Source organism: Belonocnema kinseyi, chromosome 7, assembly GCF_010883055.1.
Source record: "Belonocnema kinseyi isolate 2016_QV_RU_SX_M_011 chromosome 7, B_treatae_v1, whole genome shotgun sequence".
Taxonomy (NCBI): domain Eukaryota; kingdom Metazoa; phylum Arthropoda; class Insecta; order Hymenoptera; family Cynipidae; genus Belonocnema; species Belonocnema kinseyi.
The window spans coordinates 144,053,840-144,073,670 of record NC_046663.1 but is presented as its reverse complement, the minus strand read 5'-3'; the positions used below and the strand labels follow the sequence as shown (position 1 = coordinate 144,073,670).

The 19,831-nt window shown below is 34.0% G+C and overlaps 1 protein-coding gene across 1 annotated transcript in view; it reads right to left on the bottom strand.

Annotated features, from left to right (window-relative positions):
• Positions 1–1,666: 1,666 nt before the first annotated feature.
• LOC117176706 overlaps positions 1,667–19,831 on the bottom strand; it is a 25,480-nt gene continuing 7,315 nt past the window's right edge. Inside the window, exons 2-3 of the mRNA XM_033366962.1 lie at positions 4,159–4,425; positions 1,667–1,984 (exon numbers count right to left, since the gene is read on the bottom strand). Coding sequence (XP_033222853.1) covers positions 1,667–1,984; positions 4,159–4,425 — 585 coding nt within the window. The remainder of the gene's footprint in view (positions 1,985–4,158; positions 4,426–19,831) is intronic.

The following is a 19,831-nucleotide window of genomic DNA, read 5'->3' as shown; positions in this document are numbered from 1 at the left end:
TATTATCATTTACTAAATCTTACCTATTATCTTATGACACAAGTGCGCGAGACCTTTCAGGCCTTCCATTTCCTCTTATCATTACTTTTCCAGCTTTTCCAAGACACGCAACACTAATTTTCCTCATAAAAATTTCTGTTGTACCAATTTTGGTTTTTGCGTACCCTATGCATCCTTTCTTCCCTTTTTCCTTCTAAACACTTCACCCACTTTTCCCCTTGTCCACATCTGCTCAATAACTATCCAAATCTATCAACCGCTCATCGCTCCAACACATACTTTCACGATTACCTTTCATAACCACATTCTCTACACAGTTTTATTTTTTCACTCATCCAATATTTACACTTACTTATGGAGCTTCCCATTCTGATACATCAAATCCTGGTCCACCTGTACTCCTCTTTCAACTTTCCTAAATATTCTGGGATTTCTTCCATCCTAATCAATTCATACCATTCATTGCACTTTGGCTCGAAAATCTTTGCCCCACTTTTCTCTTTCTGCTTCTTGCTCATTTCTTCCTATATTTTCTGCCACTGCCCTCCCTCGCCGTCTATTCTCCATTTGCTCCTAACCTGCTATCTCAGAAATCTCTTTTTCATATTTGATACCTTTCTTTACTTCTTCCACACACAAATCTCCACTTCATAACACATCAATCACTATACCAGGAAATCAAAAATCCATACTCTCATTTTCCAGTCTCCTCTGAATCCCCTTTTTTCAATCCCCTCACTCGAACCATCACGTTACTCGCAATTTTCACACTTTTTTTCAGCTGCAGATTTTTTCTCTTCCCCGATCATCACCTTTGTCTTCGTCTCTGTAAAAACTTTTTTTATCCTATCAATCAACCCTTTTTCTACGTTTCTTTCTCTCACTGCCTTCCATAAAACTTAGCTATTCACTAAGCCAATAGTTGCCTTAAAATCTGCGAAAAAAGCGACCAGATTTTGTGTCTTGTCCCAGGTTTCTATTCACTAGATAATTCGGAACGAAAATATTATCCACTATCCTTATACACTCACAAAATGCTGTTTTATTGTGCTTTCATGAGAGTAGTTCCTCTATAATACTCCACTTTTCTATCACCTCCTTGCTTTAATAAAGGAACCACAAAAACTCTTCTCCACTTGCTATCCATCCCCGCTAACAAGTTATTGAAATACACTGTCCACTCATCCATACTTATCTCTTTATCGATTCCTTTCCATCCACTCCTTGGTACGAGGGCTGTTTGATAAGCCAGTGATTTTTTGAATGAGAAATTTTTTTCGGCAAAAAGCGTTTTATATCTTAACATAATCTCCTTTTAGTTTGATACACTTAGTCCAGCGTGTTTCCAATTTTTTTATTCCTTCCAAATTATAGATTTTCACAAGGCCCTCAAAATAGGCGTTTGTTTCGGTGAAGACCTCCTCATTCGACCCAAATCTCTTACCGCCCAGCTATTTCTTCAGGTTTGGAAATAGGAAATAGTCGCAGGGGGCTAAATCTGGAGAATATACTGGATGAGGTAGCAGTTCGTAGCCCAATTTATGGATGTTTGCCATCACAACTACACACGTGTGCACCCGTGCATTGTCCTGATGGAACAGAACTTTTTTCTTCGACAATTGCGGTCATTTTTTCTTCAAATCGGTTTCGAATCTATCCAAATGCCCTAAATAATTTTGAGCGTTGATTTTTTACCCTTCTGAAGGTAATCGATCTGAATAATACCGCGTGCGTCCCAAAAAACTGTGGCTGTGACCTTGTTGGCCGACAGGCCCACCTTCGCCTTCTTTGGTGCATGTTCACCCGAAGAAAACCACTGTTTTGATTGTTCCTTGGTCTCTGGTGTGTTGTGATGGATCCACGGTTCGTCCGCGGTTACGAAACTGCGCAAAAACTCGCTCGGATTGCGGTTGAACATCGTCCAACACTCCTTTGAAGTGGTCACAAGGTTGCGCTTATGGTCGAGTGTGAGCAATCGCGGCACCTATCTCGCGGATGGTTTTTTCATGTCCAAATATTCATGTAAATTGTGATGTACCCGCTCAGTTGAAATGCCTACAGCCTAAGCACACTTAACGCACTTTCACTCTCGTATCGTCCAATATAATTACATGGATTTTATCAACAATTTCTGACGTGATGCCCTCTTTTGGGCGACCTGAACGTTCGCCGTCACTTGTGCTGGTACGACCACAACGGAACTCAGTAAACCACTTCTTAACCATTGAAATTGATGGTACAGAGTTCCCATAGTATTTATCAAGCCTTTACTTCGTTTCAGTAATGGTTTTTTTACGTAAAAGATAATGCTTAATCAGGAGAAGAAATTCCCTTTTTTCCATTTTCGTTCAAATTCACGAGGTTATGTGCTTTCAATGGCTGTCAAACACAAACTAAACGACCTAGCTTGCTCAAGATTTAACAAGGGTCTATTCGTAGATAGCGTTGACGAAATAAAATGCTTATTTGCCGAAAAAATCTCTTATTCAAAAATCACTGACTTATCAAAAACAGTCTTCGTATATAAATCACCTCCCATGTTCTTTCTGCCTTTATTGCTTTCTCTACCTTCTCCACGTAGCTCGCCTTCATCCCTTGTCGTTTTACATCTAGTAATTTCTCGTGTTCACTTTTCCTTTCACCTTCTCTCTAGTCACCTCATTCCAACCTCCCATACAACTCTCCTTGATCTTTTTACTTTCTCCCTTCACCTTGCTATTCACTCCACCTAATAGGTTATTAAAATATACTGTCCATTCATCCATACTATTCATTGATTCTTTTCCATCCACTCCTTGCTCTATTAATCACCTCCCATGTTCTTTCTCCCTTTATTGCTTTCTCTACCTCCTCCACGACCTCACCTTCTCCTCTTGTTGTTTCACATCTAGTAACTTCTCGTGTTCCCTTTTCCTTTTATTTTACTGCTTTCTGTCTATCTCTCCTCTTCTCCAATTCTTCAAAGATAACTTTATACGCTCTTCACTCTCTAAACATTCTACATGCTACTATCCTCTCTTCCCCCTTCTCACTTTCTCTCTTGACCTAATTTATTCAATTACCTTTGCTACCCATCCCCTCAGCTATTACAACATTTTATCTACACCTCCCTCATGTACAATACGAAACTTCTCTTCTTCAATTCTTTCCGTTTCTAACTCCCGCACTTTAACGTTGCAATAACCGAAAAGTGTTCTGACCAGAGATGAGGTGGGAGATTGCCGATCCCATGTATTCAATTTCAAACGACTTTCGACCTGAGCTTTTGCGAACTAAAATGAAGCGCCTCCAATTACTCGTAGCCAGTTTAAGAAATAAAATAGATGATAGACGGTTCTACTTGAACGGTAAAACAGAGCGGAATTTTTCCAGTTTGACAATGTCGGTAGAGAAGAACAGAGTGGATAATTTATCGTATATTGTCTATCATATAGTTCGTAAGCTGTCTAGATGAATTTGGAATGCTTTAATTAAAAAGTTGACATAAAAGAATCTTAAAGATGTTGAGGAAATTTTTATACAGTAGCCGTTCAACATGACGACCTCCGATAAAAATACCCGCTCAATATAACGACGGGCGAACGCTCAACGAAACGACGGCGGAGGCCGTACCTCTATCCCCTCCACTTTCTTATCTGCAATGCATACGACGTAATGTTTCACTTAAAACATAAGTTCGCTCTACACCGCACACGCTCTCAGCGCAGAATAGTGAGGACCCTTCACAACGCCGTCTTGCCGGACGGTGAAAGTCCTGCGCTCGTCGTCTTATTGGACGGCTCGTGTAATGATGCACAATTGAAAATTTTGAAAAATGTACTGTTTTTTGAAATTCAAAGATTAATTTGAGAGCCTATTAATCAAAATTTTAATCATTATTTTCGTACATAGCGGTAAAAAAATGGTGGAAAATAACAAACCTGTGTATTGAAAATTAATACTTTTTTGATGTTTAAAGATGACTATACATTTTTTTAATTCATTGTTTATCGGTAGAAAGTTTATCTTCTCGATTGAAACATAATCTTTTTTATTAAAAATTTAACTCTTTTTGGAAATTTGTTGATTTTGAATTGTAAATTTAACTATGTTATTTACGCTATGTTATTGCACTATGTTATTACGGTTCAAAATGGTCGAGTGTGAGCAATCGCGCACCCATCTCGCGGATAGTTTTTTCATGTCCAAATATTCATGTAAAATGTAATGTAACCGCTCAGCTGAGATGCCTACTGCCTCAGCCACCTCACGTAATTTCACTCTCCTATCGTCCAATATTATTCCATGGATTTTATTAACAATTTCTGGCGTGATGACCTCTTTTGGGCGAGCTGAACGTTCGGCGTCACTTGTGCTGGTACGACCACAACGGTACTCAGTAAACCACTTCTTAACCATTGAAATTGATGGTGCAGCGTTCCCATATTATTTATTAAGCCTTTCCTTCGTTTCAGTCATGCTTTTTTACGTAAAAAATAATGCTTAATCAGGAGACAAAATTAACTTTTTTCCATTTTCGTTAAAATTCACGAGGTTATGTGCTTTCAATGGCTGCCAAACACAAAATAAATGACCCAGCTTGTTCAAGATTTAACAAGAGTCTATTCATTTTTCTATTAATCAAAGTCTTAATACGTATTTTCGTAGTCTATGGCAGTAAATGGTGGAAATTTAAAATCCTTATTGGAAACGTGTGTTTTTTTGTTTGCTTTAAATTCAAATACATATTTTTTTAATTCGCTGTATTTTTGTACAAAATAAAGCTTGTATGAGAATTCCTTTTTTGTGTTGAAATTCAAATATTTAGTTAGAAATTAATTTTGTTATTTAAAATTTTGGATTGAAAATTGAAGTATTTAACAAGAAAATTTTTTGGCTCAAACTGTAACTATTCTATTCCTTTTTTTATTGGTTTAAGATTAATCTTCTTAGCTGAGTATACTTCTTTTATAGAATATTGAAATATTATTTAAAAATTCCTCGTTTTTAGAAATATTAGGAAATCTTTTAAACTTCTAAAATATTTTTGATCGCTTCAAAACTTTCTAAATTCTTCAAACCCAAAATTTTCCTTTCAATTTTTAAGTCCTAAAAGATTAAAAAATTACCGAAATTATTATAGATTCTTTCTCAGCATTCTTAGAAATCTTTGAAAATTTTCTTTAACAATTTATATTAGAAAACAAGAAATCCTTTTAAATTTTCATATGAATCTGAAGAATATTCTTTCATTAAAACCTTTCAAAATTGGCAGAAAGATTTTAAATTTGTTCGAAAACCTGACTGATTGCATTCTGTATGAATATGATTTTAGTAGATGATTTTAGTTTGTTATTTGCTGAGATGCCGAAAAATGTTGAGCGAAATATAGATTTTTTAAGATTTCGAAAGAAAAAACTTTTTAAGAATTTTTAAATATTTGAAGATGATAAAAAAGTTCTCTTTAGTTTCCTAGAAAAATTTAACATTTTTCTTATTTTTCAAGTTCATTTGAAGAGAATACTTAAAAAGATTTCAAGATTTTTAAAGAAAATGATCAAAATTATCAAAAATTAATATTGAGAGAAGATATTTTTCATAATTTTGCATAATAAAAAAAAATAGGAAAAATTAGAATTCATGTAAAATATAATTTTAAAACTTAAAAAATAATTACAATATTGAGAAGATTTTTAAAAGATAAAAGAAAATTTAGATTCCTGAAGATTTTGAAATAAAGTTTTGGATTCTATTTCAGAATTTGGAAAGGTTTTAAGAAATTAAAATTTTTTAACCTAACATTTAGGGAAAGTTTTCATTTATTTTTTATTTAGAAAAGTTTTTTAAAGAAAATTTTAAAATATTTGTAAACTTTTTAAAACATTTAAAAAATGCGTAGACTCAAGAATCCGGTAAAAAAAAAGTATCAACACTCAGAACTTTCAGAAAAAGTAGATACTTATATACCACCCAGTTCACGGTCGTGAGACATGGCCATAGGTGTGATTTATCGCGTATATGCTTGGACTGGTGTCATTTTTAGATGACGGTAGCTGACAGTTGGACCATGCAGCGATTGTCTAATCTTTTTCTTTAAATTATCATATACAATATCTCCTAAATTCATATAATTTGATGCCATATTTAATATATACAAACAATTGAAAATTCTTAAATTAGAAAAGTCCGGAACAATAAAATTGCTGACAGTGTCGAAGGTTATTGAATTTAAAATTTCACGAATATAAGCATTTAAAAAATTGTTTAGGTATTAAAAAAACTAATTTTAATTAATAAAATTTTTCTAATTCGTTGTTTTTTGGTAGAAAATAAAGCCTGCATGGAAATTATTTTCTTTATTGAAAATTCAAATATTTGGTTAAAAATTAATTTTTTCATTTAAAGTTTTGGATTGAAAATTGAAATATTCAACAAGACAAATTTTTTAGTTCGAACTTAAACTATTCTAATTATTTTTTTATTGGTTAAAAATTAATCTTCATAGTTGAGAACTCTTTTTTATAGAATATTTAGTCTTCAACTTCCAAATTTTTCTTAACATTTTTAGTCTGAAAAAATTTTTAAATTGCCGATGATATTTTGGATTTTTTCCCAGCATTTTTAAAAATATTTTTAAATTTTCTATAACAATTTATTTTTAAAAACAAAAAATCCTTTTAAATTTTCATATAAATCTGAAGAATATTCTTTCATTACCTTTGAAAATTCTCAACAAGATTTTAAATTTGTTCGAAAACCTGACTGATTGCATTCTGCATGAATATGATTTTAGTGGATGTTTTCTGTTTGTTATTTGCTGTGATGCCGACAAATTTTTAGCGAAATATAGATTTTTTAAGATTTCGAAAGAAAAAGCTTGTTAAGAATTAAGAAAGATTTGAAGAGGATAAAAAAGTTTTATTGAGTTTCACAAGGAAATTTACAATTTGTTCTTATTTTTAAAGTTAATTTAAAGAGCATATTGAAAAGCATTTCAAGATTTTTAAAGAAAATTATCAAATTTATCAACAATTAATTTTGAGCGAATATTCTACAACTTTTTAAAAAATTTTTAAAAATGATCAAAAATAATCATGAATAATTTTAAGGTAATTTTTATAATTTTCCACAGTTAAAAAAATAGGAAAAATTAGAATTCAATAAAAATATAATTTTCAAACTTTAATAAATAATTTTAATATTGAGAAGACTTTTAAAAGATAAAAGATTGAGATGTTTGAAGATTTTGAAATAAAATTTTAGATTCTTTTTCAGAATTTGGATAGGTTTTAAGAAATTAAAGATTTTTGGCTCAAGATTCCCGGGGAAGTTTTAATTTTTTTCATTTTGAAGTCAGGACCATTTCTGACAAACTGCTTCAATAATGTTCTTAACTTTGTGAACATATGAAATGAGGTTATATGTATAAATCAAATAATAATGATCATGAATTTTACAGTATTAATTTAGTTCATAAAAATTTCCAAACAAATAATTCTATTTAATGATACATTTTTTAATACTGTGAGATAATTATGTACCTTACTAAATTACACTTGAATAACCAAAAAAAGAAATTTTGTAACTACACGGAGAAAGTATTTCAAAATTTAAAATTCTCTTAGATGTCGGAAAATGGACTCTTTTAGAAATATAATAGGATGGCTCAAAAATGTTTAGAAAATTTAAAAATTGAATACTTAAAAATTTTTTAACCATCATATATTTTGAGAAATTCATTCCTAGAGGATATTTGTAAAGATTAAAAAATTGTTTAAAAAGGCAATCTGTAATTATTTCAGGAAACTTCTTAACAATTTTCAAAATTATAATCAAATGTAAGAAAAATTGAAATCATTTAAAAACATAATCAGATATTAGAAAAGCTTTCAAGATTTGTAAAAGAAAAATTTGAATTATTTTAAGGACACTTCTTTAAAGTTTTCGAAATTAAAACAAGAAATTATGATAAACATCACTCCTTTTCAAATATAATCTGTTGGTTGAAATGTTTCAACAAGATTTGCAAATAATATAAAATTGAACGGAATAAAAATTTAAAACGTGGTAAAATTAAATCTTATGGAATAATTTGAAAGATTACAAAATTGTGAACTAAAAAATCTGAAATATTTTAAGTAAACTCATTAAAAAATTTTAAGTTAAAAAAAATATGGAAAAATTCTACTGATTTTAACATATAATCAGGAGGTTTAAAATGTTTCAAAACATTTTCTAATAATTCAAAAATTAAATGGTTTAGAAATTTGGAAAGTATTAAAATGTAAAAGTGTAAAAGGTTTGGTATGATTTTAGAATGATCTAAAAAATGAATAGCCTAATCATTTAAAATAAGTTATATTTGGGAAAATTATTTAAAAAGATTTGTAAAATTTAAAAAAAAAATCTTTGGTATTTTAAGGACCTGTCTTTACAGTTGTCAAAATACAAAAATTATAGGTAAAATTGGACTCATTTTAAATTTGAATCAGACGGTTTAAAAGTTAAAAAAGAATTAAAAATAATTTTAAAATTGAATAGATTCGGGATTAGAAATAATTTAAATTTTTGAAAATTAATTTTTGATAATATTACAAAATATTTTAAGAATTGCACTTTTTAAATTTTTTGAAATTTAATAACAAAATTGAAGAAAAATTTGACTCATTTTCAAAAATAATCAGACGGTTTAAAAGTTTTTAAATAAATTAAGAATAATTAAAAATTTCATTGGATTCAAAATTGTACAAGGAGTTTATATTTTGAGAAATTAATTCTTATAAAATATTTCTAAGGATCACAAAAATGGTAGAAGAAAAATCTGAAGCATTCTAAGAAAACTTCTTGAAAGTTTTACAAATTTGAAACAAAATGTTTGAAAAATTTGAGAGAAATGTTTCAAAAAATTGAAAAAATTTTTCAAAAATTTGAAACATTTTGAAAGATAAATACAGAAGAACTGCGCGCGAAAATCGCACGGTACTTACATAGCTAAGTGATTTCACTGCAAAACATTTTTGACCAATTTCACTTTAAATTCCGCTTTGAGGTCTGAAATTTCCCAATTTGTTCAAATGATATTGGTAGGGCGGAGGGGAATCTCCGATTTATGCAGATTCTTAGCACCTCTAGTTCGCAGAACCTCTTGGTAATCTTTCCCTCATTCTTTCCCATCCCTTTTCATCTAGCCACTTCTCCATCATTATGACAACATCCCATTGTGTCAAATTTCTAATAAGCTCCCTATTCTTTCTCTCCAATCTTGCTATATTCCAGTAGTAAATCTTCCACTCTTCTCTACTTTCGTTTCTCATATTTTTTACCTTCTTACCATTTCTTATTTTCCTGTCTCCCGTTCCTTCCTCTTCATGTTTCCCTGCACCTTATTTCTTACTATCTGTTCCCTTTATTCATCCCAATCCCACTATACTCCATCTATATTATTCTCCTATACTTAACTCATGTTCTCTTCCCTTTTTCTTTCCTCTTCCGCTATTTTCCTTAATTTATACTGCATCTTCCTTTCTACCTACGTCAAATCATCCTCTATTCTCTCTAGACTACCATATAATAACCTCTTCTTTGTCATCACCTCCCTCTAATGTTCCTATTTCTTTAGTTTCACCAGTACCATTATCTCCTCTCTTTGCACTTCCCTTCCTACATTTCACATTACCTCTATCTCTACCTTAGCATCAATCATTTTTAGTACTTCGTCCACCCCTTCCGTCAGCTCCTTCCCCTCTAATCTTATACCCTTTACCACTATGTTTAATTTTCTTTGTTCCCTCTCTTTCCTTTATATTCTTTGTCCTATTTTTCTCAGCCTTTCCATCTCCTTATTCCCACTCTGGCCCCCACCACAATCTCCGTTTGAGCTTTCAAGTTTCTTCATCCTACTTCTCATCTCCTCTACCTTTGTATTATTCACTTCTTCATGCTTCTCTAGTTTTTGCTCTAATGGCTGCATCCTCTTTTCTAACTTTTCCCTGATTTCTTCCCATTTTTTTCATTCTTAACTTCAGCCATTTCCCGCCTAATTTCCTTTTTTATTTCCTCTCCTCTTTTCTCATGCTTTTCTTTATAAATCCCCATTACCTCTATCATCACTTCTCGAATTTGCTTTAGTCTTTCCTCTTTCATCGACACTTTACTTTCATCTCCGATACCGTGAGCACTGTTACTGTTATCGCTCTTCACTACCAAACTCTGCTTTTCCGGCGGCGATCTGAACATTTTCTGATATTTTACACTCGCCCCGATATCTTCCTTCTCTTCACTGCTTTCCCTCTCCCATCTCTTCCTTTTGATAAATGCTTCTATTGACCCTACGCTTTTTGCTCTTAATCTTTCCTCTTCTATAGTTTTTTTTTATATTTACCCCTTGCCTTCCTTTCCTTTATCTCTTCTTTCGGCGTACTGAACACTTCCTGCTCTAACTCTGTTTCTTCCGCGGAAATACTCGCTCAGCTAGCCATTAATCAAATTCAAACTTTCCCGCCTTCTATGCTTCCCTGTTTCTATCTACTGCCGCTGTCTGGTACCTGTCTCGCCTTACTTTGTCGCTACCCAACCCTACTAGTACCAATCCGTCAACACAGTCTTCCCACCCTGTCACAAATCTCCAAACAAACTTCCACACAAATCTGTCTCAATCCTCCAAAATATCTACCTTGCCTTTTCAACCTCACAATCCCTCAATTAGATCTCTCACATCCAAACCCTTCTACACACTTCCACAATCCACTCACCTCAAATTTCACCACAATATCAGAAAAACTCAGCATCAACAATTCCCACTACTTTACACTTTCATGACGGAAGCGGGAGTCTTCTCTTCTTCTTTCATTTTCCTTTCTATGTCTCTCAATCTTGACTTCATTCTCATAGTTTCCATGATCACGTTCTCATTTACATATCTTACTTTCTCTCCTTGTCCTACCCCTTGAACAGTTTCTTTTCAACCTTAAGACTTACATTCTAGCTTTTTATACTATCTTCCAATTTCTTCATATCAGATTTTCGCTCTTTCTCACACATTATTTGCTTTTTTCCGATACCTCACAACTGCTTTAAAACCTTAGCTTTTCCTTGCCGTCATACCATCCTCCATTCTTCTCACTTCTCTCTAACCTTTAATATTTCCTCTCATTCCTCACCCCCTTGCTTTTGCATGCCATTCAGCCTTCAATTTATTTTCTCTCCAAACCCTTTATTGAGATTTTCTAGGCTCCCTAGATCAACTTTTCCTTTTGCCTAATCCCTCTCAGTAGAAAATTGTTCCGCAATCTCTCATCTGCCTGCTCATTGCCCTCTTCCTTTCTAGATCCTTCATAGTCTTTTGTCTTATCTTCCTTATCGCTTTTATTCGTAAGCTCTCCCCTTCGCCCGCATTTATAAAAAAAGTTGTCTCAAGCCTAAGCTGGTAGATCTAGAGCTATTCAACAGTTTCCGATTCGACGGCCTACTTTGAGTCCTCCTTTCAGCTAATCCACCTTCCTTCTCTTTCCACGACATCATCCCTAGCATAATAAACTGAAACTCGCCATCATCGGTACTAGTGCTATCATCGCCTTTACCCCTCCCTGTTTCGCTAGCTACCACGAGATCCTTAGAACCAATGGTGTTGTCTACCTACTCCTGCCCTCTGCCGGACCCCACTTTGCTACTCATTACATACATGTTGGTCTACCTTACTGATTTGCTGCCCCTATCTTCCCTCTTAATTTCCGGTGTTTAGCAAGCTAACCTCCAAACTGACACACGTCCACATCAGTCGCTAAAAAAAAGATAGTACAGAACAAAACTCGTAATTTACTATTCGGTACCGGAAACGTACCGTGTACGATTTTAAAAACTTTCATAATTTTCTTTTATTCATGTTTACATTTTTATCTCAAGTTTCTTGTCTCACTGTCTGAATTTTTTACGCTATTCTCTTGTACTTTAATTTGTAATCCTTTTTATTTTATCCTTTCATTTGTTCTCTAGGGTTACTTTGATTATTTGTAATCCATATGATTATATTTTGTTTACTATCTTAATATTTAAATTACTTTTAAAAAATCTAAGCCTTGCATCGTCAAATATTGTTATAAAATTCTTAATAGATTCTCCCAATACTAATTAGCGTAAAATTGAAGTCTTGAATTATTTTCTAGAAGTAATAATTATCTATAAATAAATTAAATACTGGAAATCAGCTGCTAGATTCTTAGTTAGAGTGGAGGTGGGGTCGGGTGTGGTGACAACCCGTTGGAAATCCACTATTAAAAAGTCGCGCAAACGCAAAGTAAAAATTTCTGCCTATAAAACAGCGTCTCTGGCGTGATTCTTTTCTTCAACAGCCAGAGAGACTGGCAGATGGTAGTAAGCAGTAGCACCAGTAGCAGAGATCAAATTCAAAATGACTCGGAAGCGCAAGGCGTGCAAGCAGAAGCAGAGACCAGCAAAGAAGAGTCGAGCCATTTCCCTGAATGAATGTGGGTTACTCATCGTCATAACAGAAGAAGCTGCAGTTATACTACCAGATTTACAAGGTGACGACTCCAAAAACGAATATATTGATCGTATATATGGAAACCTTCACATCCATATTAAAGAATCTTTTGTGGGAATCTGAGAAGCAGAAATGCTTTTACATCATCAATCGAAACATGAGTATCACCGCGATTTCCAAATTTCAATTAGATTTAAATTATGCCTATGTATTATTCCAAGAATGAATGCGATATGTATTAAACAAGTATGGGCCTGTCAAAGTTTACGGTGTGTGCTTGTAGCTAAATATAGACATGTAACAATTGGCAAATTTCAACAATTTCAACAATTGGCAGAGGACGATGGAACAGTATTCATATGCCCCATACCTATGAAGCACTTGAATACTGAGCAGAAGCCTGCCTTCAGGGAAGCTAATATATGCCGCATTTGTAAGTAGAGTATAGAGCTCGACCAAAAGAAAGTGCTTGAGCATTCGCATTTAACTGTCAAATACTCAGAGTCTGCTCACAAAGAATGTATTCTAAATTACTAAGATTCTCATACCATGCCCGTTGTCTGCATAATATCAGTGTGTATGATGCTCATTTTATCATTCGCGAAGTAGCCACTGAGTTTCAAGGTCGAATTGATCGCCTCCCTCTAAATAAGCAGAGGTATATTAATTTCACAAAAAATGTTACAGAGAGTAAGATCAAAATTAAGTTTGAAAAAAATGTGCTGAAACTCATGAACAATGTCGTGTATGGTAAAACAATAGAGAATGTGCGTAAACACGTAGATGATAAACTCGTTGTGAAGTAAGAGGATAGGTATGAAGCAGAAGTCCTCACAGCAAGACCTAAAAGTTGTTAAACACTATATTTCTGGGATAGTGACTATTTTTTACGTAAATTATGCAAATAAGATCGCAAACAATTTTGTGTCTTTTTTATATAAATGGACACTCAAAAACTTTTAAAAGATAAAAGGCATCCAAATGTTAATAAAACTATAAACTTATACATATTTTCTGGCCAAACTATGCAATATGCAAAAAAATGTTTAAAATCCAAAATTTTTATCTGAAGAATATCTACAAATTTATATATTAACTCAAGAATGACTTGGCAGACTGCTACAATACCAGAATTAACCTGCTTAATTTAAAAAAATTATATTTTTAATTATTTCGAAAAAGGTCAGAAAGAAACGAAAACTATTTAAATTATAATGATTTTGCAGATGGATTTTGTTTTTTTAACAACTCGAACTAGCTTAATACATTACTTGTTTAAATTTGAAAAAATATAATGGAGTTATCTTAAAAACGGTAAGAGGTATGCAAAACATGACACTATTGTCAGGATATCATAAAGGGGGATGGTCTTCAGTCACACCGATATACGCAAAAACTTGAAAAATCAATAACAAATAATAATAGTATTTATATTGACGAAATTTGATAAATGAAGAGATTTCCAGAAAATGTAGGGAGACACTTAAAAACTGTCCAAAGTGTAAAGACTTTATGCAAGGAAATAAATTTAATCGGATTGCAAGTAACTGAATGGAGAGTTCGGATTAATTCTGATTGAATCGGATTTATGCCGCTTATTCCATAGTCTCTCGGTCTTAATATTTGACTGGGAAAGTAATTCCCGGGGAAGACTTGCCCATTTGCGCCATAGTCTCTCAGTCTTAATGTTTAACTGGGAAATTGATACTCATGGAAGACATTCCTATTTATTCCATAGACTCTCGGTCTTAATATTTGACTGAAGAACTATTGCGCGGGCAAGACACGCCCATGTATTCCATAATGTTTTAGGCTAAACATTTAACTGTGGAATTGATGCCTTGGGAATACGTGCCTGTTTATGCTATTGTGCCCTGGTCTTAATATGTCAGTATGGAAACGATACCCGGAGAAGAAATTTGCATTTATGCCATTCTCTCTCGATCCTATTACTTCACTAGTGGCAGAAATACCGATTTGTGCCATAGTTTCTCGGTCTTAATATTAGACTGAAGAAGTGATGCCCGGAGAAGATTTGCTCTTTTATGCCATATTCTGTTGGCCTTAATATTTCAGTAGTGAAGTGATGCCCTAGTAGGACATGTCCATTCATGCCATAGTCTATTCGTCTTAATATTTCACTGGGGAAGTAATGCCTCGGCAAGACATGCTCATTTTTTGCCATAGTCTCTTGGCCTCAATATTTTACTGTGAAAGTTTACAGGGGAAATGCTGCCTAGAGTTCGTTTGCCCGGGGCAGGCTTGTCTGTCGATAGCCTCTGGTCCGGGTACTCATTCTTTTACTAGGGGAGTGATGCCCAGGGAAGACTGGCGCATGGGAGAATATAACAGCAATGAGTGGAAGAGGTTTCCTTACGCGCCAGTGTAGTTATGGTTTCTCTGGGGAAGTGATGCCCAGGGAAGACCTGCCGTATCTCGATTTATGCCTACCAACTTATCTTTAGATTTTTCGGGTATAAAAGTCTTGTTTTTCCTTTTTTGGTTCTTTAGTTATATCTTAAAGAACGATGTTTGGCCTCGAGGGTGCAACGGAGACTGCTGTCTGAAAATTGTAGTTCTAAAAAATTTTTCACTTCTCATTTTGGACAATTGACTCTATCTCCCTTTTAGAACCGATTGTATGCCTGTAGAGATACGTCGTTCCCGCGTGTGTAGAGAAACCAGATAGTATGTGTTCTAGTTACTTAGCGTCTACACGACACTCTCTGAAACTAGCACTGGGAAATCTTGACATAAAATGCGTCACGATATATTAAGGTGGAAATGACCTCTGCTTTCTTTAATTCGGATTTTCTAAGTACAACCGCATATGTATAGGTGTCTCGGATGTCAAAATGTGTAATACAACTTATATCCACAATCTCAGGCTCATTGGGAACGCCAATAATATTTCTTTTCTTTAAATGAATTTTGGCACACTTGTTCAATACAAAGCCCTTACCAATATCTCCTGTGTACTTCTTTCCTATATTCAAGGCACACTTAATTTTTTTTACCAGAAGCATAGATCTTTAGGTTATATATATATATATAAAATACATAGCTGACCTCATACTAGCGAAGATTAGTGTTGGCACAGTGGTATCTAGAATAATTTCGCATCGCTAGAAATAAAGGCAGAGGTGTGATACAAAGCAGGAGAGGGCTTATTGTATCGTCATGAAAGATACCCCTGTAGAAAGTGACGTTGTTCGTCGTGACACGATATTTCCAGACGCGATAGTAAATCAAGTTTTCCAATGGGTCATTAATCTCTCTATGCTTTGCAGACGCACCTGCCAAATACCGGGTTCTTTCGGCAGGCTCGTACACCTTTTTTAGAGTTCCGTTGTTCCTACATCTCTCGTTACACAGACTCAATTCTTCAAACAATCTTTTGTTTAGGACAGCTGTAAAGATCTTAAACAGTGTACTTAAACAAGTTTGGATAAGTAGCCTTTTTCGGTAGAAGTATTATACCTCCTAACACCAGTCACTGTGGAATGCACGTTTCCGATTTTAAATATAAGGTGAATATGTGGGACAAATGTTAGTATGTACAAGTAAGCTTCTTCTAATAGAAGTTCCTCGTACCATCTGATGATAAAGACCTGATGATAAAGATGTGGATAAAACTTAAGAATATTCGTCTCGCTCTTTCGGTAGCAAGAACTGCGAAAGTACCGACGACTCAGAAGCTACATATGGCGATGATGATACTGTTAAAAGTAATACGAAACGACGAACTTGGATGAGTTTTCGTCTCTAAAAAATTAAAGAATTGGAAGACATATATTATGACCCTTCGCATGAGGCTTCTAACGCGGATGCAGAAAAGATTGTTAAGTCTACACCGAAAAATATTCCACGTGAGTAAGTAATCAACTAGTTAAACAGTCAAGATGCACACAATCCTCATCGCCCTATTAGACGTTAATTTGCTAGACAAAACTAGATTGTGTTCAATATTGACGATGTTTGAGAAATGGACCTAGCAGATTTGAAATCTTCGAAAAGCTGCAATGATAATTTTTCCTATATCTCGCTTTTCATTGACGCTTGGAGCAAGTTCATCTGGGTTAAACCACTTTAAAGTAAAACTACATATAATCTTAAAGGAGCATTTTTACGAATTCTTTACTTAGCTGGTGATAGAACACCAGTTTACTTACAGAGTGATAAAGAAAAGGAATGTGCCAGTAAAGTTTTTTAATAACTCTTATCAGATCGTGAAATACAATTTTATGTTACACGGGATGCTAGTATAAAGGCCGGTATTGTTGAAAGTTATATTAAAAAATTCGACTTCATGATCACTGGGTGGTGGGGCTCATAGAGATTCAGTTTTCACGATTATTTCTTCATGTGAGAGGTAAATAGAGCATGGAAAATCGCATTTCAATTGTACTAAAATTAATTGTAGAGACAATAGGTAAGCAAATATGGTAGAGTCGATTCAACCATATCCGAAAATGCTGAAAAACGATGCGACAATAATAACATTTCATATGATGAAGGTTTTAAACTGGAACTGTTCAAAGGAGAAGGAAAACGCTTAGTTACATCACTCATTCCACTGGGAGTTTGTTTATAAATGCATGACCTCATATATGCTATAAGTAAGACTCCCGAAATGAATTATAATGCAGTTGTTTAACAAGAAAATAGAAAAAATCATCATATAAACCTGGAAAAAATATGTAAAGAAGATTTGTAAAACTACGGGTAGTCACTTTCTTTTATTCAGTGAGAAGAAATCTCAAATTCCTGGGTTTACCCCTTGAAAACTTTTAACTATCAATCCTTATAGGGTACACCATCCAACAGGTTTATCAAATGGTCTACCAAATAAACTTTTTGTGTATTGTAATCTGTGCGAACCACGTATAACTGGAAATGTAAAAACACAACTTTTACGAGTCGTACCGGCGGATATCACAAATTACATTTTTGGATCAACACAGGTGACCAAAATTTTTACCACCTCATTATAATCCTATTCTTCATACTTCATTCCGTAAAATCAAAAAAGATATAAGGAGCCATTTGAAAATTACGGTACTATTCGAGCTTATCACGTCAAACGTGACATTTTATTGTGAACGGTTTGTGGAAATGGTATAGGTAGTTTTCTCGGTGGCCTGTTGAGACAAGTTTTACATTATTTTTCACGCATAGGGCAAGAATATTTAGGAAAGAAGTACTGCGCCATGGAATTAATTTTATTAATGATGTAAAACGCAACATATAGTCCAAATCCGATAACTTTCCAACTTTAAGGCTGTAGGGGCGAAAAATTCCAATTGCAAAAACACGACTTAATGAAACAGGAAAGGAATTAAAGAGACGAGCCATGGAAAAAGTGAAAACCCCGATGAACGGATCGTGATATAAATTGACTAGAAAGAGGCATAATCTTTAGTCCTTAGGCGTTCGCAGCGTGTTAAACATCGCGAGAAAATGGTATGTAATTTTTACACTCACAAAAGTGTGAGTTCACGAATTCGGAGTTAGATCTCTTTTACTAACCTCTAACACAAACATCCGTAGAGAGCTTTAAATGAGCACACTACAAGCCTATTTATTTTTTCACAGATGAATCACCCATCGAGTTTGTAGTTCCAGGTCAGAAAGCTGAGCACATTAATCTTGTACATACACTTGCAAGTGTAAGAGACATGTCAATCACTCCTAAGAAATTGCAGAAAACACTTCTAGTGTACACTACTGATTTCCGGTAAGATGCTTCTCCAATTAAGTTATTAGAGGGATCAGAATAAGAACTCTTAATTCAATAAAATAACGCTAATTTTTATCTAGTTGTTAATAATACGAGTAGTTCTTTTGAATGAATCTGTTATATCATCAGCAGAAAAGGCAGAAAATCCACAATATAACGGTAAGCATTTTCTGTTATTTATAAAAGAAAATGCTTACCGTCTTAATCAGACTAGATGGAAAATAATTTGTTCAAATTAAAATTAATATTGCTTCTCGAAAAAGCTCCTACTCTTTTTTCACTTCATTGGAAATCGAACTACCAAACTTTTCATACCAGTTAGATGTAACTTTAACCACAAACCTGTATTCCCATCAAATAATGCATAGGCATAGTCATTTGCACAGTAATGTTGCTTTTTGTCTTATGGATCCTACTAATCAGGCTTATCTACATATTGAAGAAGCATCTATTCTTATCTGGCATTCAAAAATCAGCCCTCGTATTCTGTATGCACATGGGGACGCTTTTTTTCAAGGTACGGACAAGTATCCAGTCACCAGAGCGGAGGTTAAGATACTCACAATGCATTCTGGCGTTCAAAGTGAAACACTCGATAATGTTATACTTGGTCAATTACCTGAAAAGGGCATTATTGGATTTGTCGAAAATGGCGCATTTAACGGCAATCCGATTTCTCAAAAGAAAAGCTATAAATTGATTATTTTTATATCCCATTTCCTGGGACAGAAATTTATTTTCTGAACGAGGAAATAATATTGATCGTTTTGATTAAGCAAACGGATACTGCCTCTTTGCATTTGATCTTACTCCTGAACTTCCTGAAAATTATAAACCACAATAGAACCGATTTGTACCATCACTTGAAAATGGAAGGGGAAAAACGACGAATGTGTACTAAAATATATAAAACACTCTGCTCAGTTGGTTGTACTTTCTCTTAAGGGTAGCTATATCCACACATGTTCAAAATCATAAAACAACTGGTTAACCTGTCACTATAATGGAATTGAATGGTTCGATGACGATATCCCACTAAATTTCTTATATTTAAAGTTTGATAAGTTGCCAAAACTGTATCACAAATGTAACCATGTGATCTGGAAATAGCCTCGCTTTTGTAGAAAATCACCAGCAGACAAATCATGAGTTTGGAAGAAGTAAACTACCCAGGCTTGAAAAAACTTGACGATAGGAATGATTTCTGTTTTCTCCATGGATCTAGAAAGGAGAAAAAGTTAAGATGTGCTTTTAACATCAGGCTCAGCCTGTTTATCACTTGGTTTGGAATTTATAGCGACGGAATCCGTAGAGGAACCTACTTTGACAGTTATGGGACACCGCCTGTTATTTCTCAACATCTTTATCGTCTTCATAAAAGATTCAGCCTCTGCAGATGGAACACCAAACAACGGCAGAGCACATCTTTAGATGTATGCGGTCAGCTTTTTATAATGTTTCTTCAGTATATATGTAATTGTGTTACTTTACGCCATTTCAATCATATTTTTATGGACCATTCATTAGATAATGATCGCGAAATGAAAACCAGTTAGATTCATGCTTGTCGAAATACATGTCGAAACTCGCTACTTTGTACCTGTTGTAAGCAT